The sequence below is a fragment of the Myotis brandtii genome, unplaced genomic scaffold, assembly GCF_000412655.1.
Source record: "Myotis brandtii unplaced genomic scaffold, ASM41265v1 scaffold320, whole genome shotgun sequence".
NCBI lineage: Eukaryota > Metazoa > Chordata > Mammalia > Chiroptera > Vespertilionidae > Myotis > Myotis brandtii.
Window position 1 is genome coordinate 2,088,742 of NW_005362270.1, and position 6,648 is coordinate 2,095,389.

General features: G+C 37.2%; 1 protein-coding gene across 5 annotated transcripts in view; it reads left to right on the forward strand.

The window, feature by feature from the left end:
• INVS (inversin) overlaps positions 1–6,648 on the forward strand; it is a 125,388-nt gene that overhangs the window by 13,764 nt on the left and 104,976 nt on the right. For all 5 annotated transcript variants that reach the window (XM_014543225.1, XM_005870658.2, XM_014543224.1 and 2 more), the window contains exon 3: positions 5,977–6,143. In XM_014543225.1, coding sequence (XP_014398711.1) covers positions 5,977–6,143 — 167 coding nt within the window. The remainder of the gene's footprint in view (positions 1–5,976; positions 6,144–6,648) is intronic.

Sequence of the window (6,648 nt, forward strand, 5' to 3'; positions counted from 1 at the left end):
CCCATGTTCTGAGCCAGTATGAGTCTCTCTGAATCATTTCCTCTCTTTGTGTATGGCATCTCCCAACAAAGTAGTTAGGTATGGCAAGGAGCTTCATAAGTGGTAGAGTAGTGGCATTATTTCGGGATACTTCTTCTTTTACCCCAACCCTGACCTTAAATGTTATGGGTCACTAAATGTTTTATAAATGCTTCCTTAATACATATGTGTATATCAATATACTTACATGTATATGCACCCATACTAATAATAGTAATAAAATTAGCCAACATTTACAAATATATGTTATATGTGCCAGGCACTGTTTGAAGTGTTATGCAACTCATTAACTCATTTAATAGTAAAGCACTACAAAGAGTCTTGGGTACCATTATCGTCCTCATTTTATATGTGAGGAAACTGAGGCATAGATTAAGTGACTTTTCTAATAAGTAGCAAAAGTAAGATTGAAGCCTGAAAGTCTAATTCCAAAATGCATGCTTTTAAATACTAAACGATGGGGCTATTCCTGCAGACACTTGCACATTCATATGTATGAATGCATAGAGAATGAGAGAGACAAGAAAGAAAACCGATTAGGTGTACACCTGATTGATGAACTTAATGGTTATCTAGATTGGATTTTTCTTAACTTTTTTTTTTCTTGTACTACAGGCCCTTTTGGCAATCTGGTAAAGCTTATGGCCCTTCTCAGAACTATGTCTTTAAGAGCTTAAATATACTATATAGGAATCCAAGGAAAATCAGTTATATTTTAACTGATAGTTATCAAAGTACTTTTAAATTATGATATAGCAATAAACCTATAATCACTTTCTATTAACACATTAAATAGCAAGATCTAGTAGCAGATCTAACAACTATGACAATTTCAAAATAGCAATAAGTATAAATGACATATTAAAATACCACAACAATTATAATGAGGTAATATGTAAAAATATTTTATAAAATCTCAAGTGTCCTCAAAATATGTATGTTATTCTCATATGTTAGGACACTGAGATTTAGAAATTAAGAAATTTAGTTGTGGAGCTAATAACTGTAAAGTTGAGAGTCAATCCCAATCTCTTGATTATGAATCCTATTTTCTTTCCACTGTTCCTATGATGCCTTTAAAACAATAAGCAGATATTTTTTAAATGCCTTCCCAAGATTGATAGTACAAGAGATAGGACATAGGAAGTGGATGAAGGCAGACGAAGTGCATCTCTCAAGCCACACAAAGGTAACATTCAGAACAAGCAAATAAGATGTCAGTAGAGAATGCTGGATTTACTTGTGTTGGAGAGTATGGCACCATAGCTATGGTGTGGACTGGCACAGCTGTCATTACAAGTGGCAGTCTTTCCTCTAACTGCTAGAGCTGAAGCTCTGGTGTCTGCATATCTGAATCTATTAACCATACAGACTCTTCTGCTCCAAGTAGCCTTAAAATAACTGAGTGCAGTAGAGCAGTGGCTTTCCAGTCATGGTTCAGCTCAGCTTTCTGAGCTATGTGCAGGGTGAGCACATGTAGAATGCCAGCCCAGTTAAAGCAAGCACCAAATGGCCATGGATTAGAGGCTCTCTCTCTACAGTTGCCAGAATAATTAAAACAACATAGCACAAGAGGCAGCTGCTTTCCGTATTAGCTGTCCCCGACAGCAATGCAAATACAAGTGCCTGTCATCTAGTGCATATTAGTTTACATTGCAAGCCCTACGTTTGTACATGTTGCGATTACCAAACACTTCCAAACAATCAGTCATTTTACTTAAACATCAAAATAAACTATTGTGTAGGCTGGGCAGGTATTGGCTGAATCTTATAATTGAGGAAACTAAGGAGGATGGGAGGGCAGGTAGGGAAAGGCACAGGCCTCTCTCAGTTAGCCAGGAAGCTCAGAACCTGAAGAGATCCTTGTTACTCAGAAACTCGCCATAAAGCCACCATCCTCCTAAAGCAACTCAAAACAGGGCTGGACAGGCTGAATGCTGCTTTTTCTCATCATGAATAGGAGATCTATGCCTCCAGTTTCCTCGAATACACAAATTTTGCCTTACAGCCATAACATATCAAATGGGTGACATAACCCAGTAAAATCTTCTGTGTTGGGAAGTATAAATAACCAGTTATATGAAAACAAAGTATGCCAGGGATTGAAGAGAAGGTTGAAGTTTCCCTGTCCATTACTGACTGGGGAAGAGCATAGCAATTGGCCTAATGTTCTATGTCTTGGTGGTAGATTTACCTATTAACCCCATGCTGCTGATTTCGCTTTGGCCCTGAGAAACATAATCAGTTAGGATTATCCCAGGATGTGATGACTGCCTCCATTTCTCAGCATTTGTACATGTGACCACAGTTCCCGAGTCCCCTCCCTTACCAAAGGGAGAATCGAACTCTAGGGGGAAATTACAAGAATTGCTGCCATCTTGCTAATTCTAGACACTACTATCTGCTTAACATTAACAAGTGAGATGCTGGTAGAGAGAGTCGTTTAATTGTGAAAGACAACTGGAGACTGGCCTTACTCCCACATGTTCTCTGTTAGTGTCATTTTGACTCCAGAAGAGCTCAAAGGAACATGCTCTACCCATAATGCATTTTAGTTTTGTAAATGAGTTTGGGTTTAAATGAGTCCTTATCTTATAAAGGCAAGGATAGAATCTCTGAAATCTTCTGGATTAGATATTGGAGGCCCTTATGCACAAAATGTATCTTGCAGAGCTTTACCACTCACAAGACTTGTGCACAGGAGCCTCTATGATCCCATATGTTGATCAAATGCAAAATTTGCCTCCATCTCAAAACCAAGGTTTTGAAAAAGAACACCTGCTTCCTCCGGGAGACAATCTGAATATATTTGTAAGGCTCTTAAATTTCAAGAGCCGTGACCTTTCTTGCTTTATTACGAGTATACGTGGAAACATGGATTAGCAAAGTGAGTTATCTGAAATGCTATACAGTACTTCGAGATTCCAGTATATCCAAGATGTAAATATATATTGAAATATTTAGAACTAAAACATAGTTCAGTTACAGGGACAAAACAATTCAGAAAGAACTGCGACACCTCTTTCTTCATCTAACATTTATATTTCCCCAAAGAAAGTATTTCATTTGGTCAGTTTTCTTCCCCCATTAGCAGAGTTCATGCCAAAGTACTTTAAAAGTAGCTGGCTTTTTTCCCACATTCTCACCGACACTTACTGTTTCTTGATTTATTGATGAGAGCCATTCTGACAGGCGTGAGGTGGTATCTCATTAGGATTTGATTTGCATTTTTTTTCTGATAATTAGTGCTGTTGAGCAACTCTTCTTATGTCTATTGGCCATCTTTGGAGAAGTGTCCAGGTCTTCTGCCCACTTTTTAATTGGATTGTTTGTTTTTCTGGTGTTGGGTTGTCTGAGTTCTTTTGTTAAAAAATATTTTTTTATTGATTTCAGAGAGGAAGGGAGAGGGAAAGATAGAAACATCAGTGATGATAGAGAATCATTGATTGGCTGCCTCCTGCATGCCCCCTACTAGGGATCAAGCCAGCAACCCAGGCATGTGCCCTTGACTGGAACTGAACCCAGGACCCTTCAGTCTGCAGGCTGATGCTCTATCCACTGAGCCAAACCAGCGAAGGCGAGTTGTCAGAGTTCTTTATAAATTTTGGATATTAATCCCTTATTAAATGTATCATTGGCGAATATCTTCTCCCATTCAATAGATTGTCTTTTCGTTTTGTTGATAGTTTCCTATGATGTGCAAAAGCTTTGTGTAAAGTACATGATTTTGTCAAGTACTTCTATGCTATACATCTGAAATTAATACAGAATAATATTGAATGTAAACTGTAATTGAAAAATAAAAAAAAACTAAAGGTAAAATTTCTTAGTTTGCTTGTCTAAAAAAAAAAAAGTAACCAGCTTCCCTTATTCTCAACTACCATGATATTGCCCTCAGCTATTATATACATACCTGATCATTATCTGTGATCAAAGTAGCAGCGTTTTTTCACTCAAAGTGCATGGCAGGAGCCATGGTATCTTTTGTTGTTGTTGTTCTTGTTAAATAAAGTTTATTGAGGTGTAATGCAGTGAGTATTATAAGCTTCACCCTTGTACAATTATTTAATTTTAACAAATATATAGTCATGTAATCACCACCACTATCAAGATATAGAACAGTTCCATCATACCTCAAAATTCCCATATGTCACTGTATAATCAATACCTCTCCACATCTCAGCCCTGGTAACCAACACTGCTCTGTTTTCTATTCCTATAATTTTGCATATTCCAGAATGCCATATAAGTGAATCAAACAATAGGTATCCTTCGAGGCTGAGTTTTTTACTTAATGCATTTGAGATTTTTCCCCATCTTGTTGAGTGGATCAGTAGTACATTGTTTCTATTGTTGAGCAGTATCCCATTGTGTGGATGTGCTTCAGTTTCTTTTGTCATTCTTCAGATCAAGGACAATTGAGATGTTTCTAGTTTTTAACAATTATAAATGGAGCTTCCATAAATATCCACGTACAGGTTTTTATGTAAACATATTTTCATGCTTCTGTTTTCCCTGAGTAAACACCTAGAAGAGAGATTATTGCGTCAGGTTGTAACCCAATAATAACTAAGTTAATAAGAAACTGACAGTTTTCCATAGGTTTTTCTAGTTTGATTTTGGTTAGTTGCATACATGAGCTGCCCAGAAGTTGTCCACAACTTCATGCATCTATTTAAAGAATTGCTTTTTTGGAAGGGGAGAGGAGAGGAATGGGAGATATCTGTAATATTATCAACAATAAAAAATATATTTTTTAAAAAAGAATTGTTTTCTTCAGCTTTCTCCTCTCCACAATACTCCCCCACTCTCTAGTTGGGAAGGGGTAAGATACCACCTCATTGCCATCCTTTGCTTAATTTCATAGGGCTCTCCCCCACCCCCCGCCCAGTCTCTGCAGAGAAAAGGAATTGCAGTTTCTTTTGTTGTACTGTATGAGCTTTGAGTAGAGTAGGTACAGCCAAAAGAGTTCACTGCTACATGGCTACCCACTTCCCAATCTTTTGACTGGAGAGAGTAGGCATCTTGAGGAATTTTGTGTCTGCCTATTAGTGTTTCTGGTGAGCTACTTTAGCACCCAGACTGACTATATATAGGAGGGGGAATAAAAGAAAGACTCATGGACACAGACAACAGTATGGTGATTGCTAGAGGGAAGGGGAGATAGAAGAGGGTAAAGGGAATAAATGGTAATGGAAGGAGACTTGAGTTTGCGTGGTAAACACACAATACAATATACAGATGATGTATTATGGAATTGTAAACCTGAAGCCTATATAATTTTTTAACCAATGTCACCCCAATAAATTCAATAAAAAATAAATATAGATAAAAAACAAAACAACAACAAAACCTTGAGGGAACTCACTATCAGGTTGTTCCTGGAGTTTCATAGGTCTCTAACCAGGCTCTCTTCTTTTCTCCATCGTTCATCATATGTATCTGGGGAGCTTAGTTGTAAATAGCAGGAGGATTAGGGTAGAATGCACTTGCATCATATTGTCTAAAACGGAAAGCCAACCACCATTCATTTTTTTATCTCTCAAAAACATACTACATTGCCTAGTATATGGTCTGCACTGAGTAAATATTTGTTGACAAAAGAAAGGAGCGAGGGAGGAAAATTAGTAGTTTCATATCTCAAAATGTTAATTGAGCGTAACATAGTAGTTAAAAATATGGCCTTTAGAGTCAACAGTCATTTTGAATTTTAGCTCCAACACCTCCTTTCAGTGTCATGTAAACAACTTACTTTACTTGTCTGAGTCTCAGTTTCCTATAATATGGGGATGGTAATATCTATCTCATAGGGTCAGTAAAAATGAGAAAATATATTTAATGCATTTAGCACAGTGCTTGGTAAACAGTAAATGTACTTCCTAGTCATACTAGTAATAACAACAATGATAAAATATCACCATATGTTCTTACACTCAGGAAATGCTGCCCTTAAAGACAAAGAAGACCAATTTGGGAGAACACCACTTATGTACTGTGTGCTGGCTGACAGACTGGACTGTGCAGATACGCTCCTAAAGGCAGGAGCAGACGTTAATAAAACGGACCATAGCCAAAGAACAGCCCTCCATCTTGCAGCTCAAAAGGTGAGACATAAAATCACTTTGAAGTGTAAACCTTTTGTGTGGTGGTTGTTACTTGGTTTGTGGAACTGTACAATGGACAGATGATAAAGAAATCACAAGTATATGACTCTTAGTTTCATGTGTTTTCTCTTAAAACTGCAGAGAGTAAAGCACAGATAACCATCAGTGGCTACTTTCATTCATCTAAGTTCATCTTATGATCTAAGGTTAAGTCATGGAAAAGAAATTAAAATTATATGTGCAATATAATTAAACTATGTTACAAATTATGCATGGGAAAAAGCAAAGGAAAAAAACAATAACATCCCACTAAGATGTTAATAGTGGTTGGGTTTAAATATTGGAAATATTAGGCATTCTTTGTACTTTCCACTGTTTAACATGTTTTTCCTTGATGAGTATTACTTTTACAATATAAATATATAGTCTCGCCCTAACCGGTTTGGTTCAGTGGATAGAGCATCGGCCTGCGGACTGAAGGGTCCAGGTTCAATTCCAGTCAAGG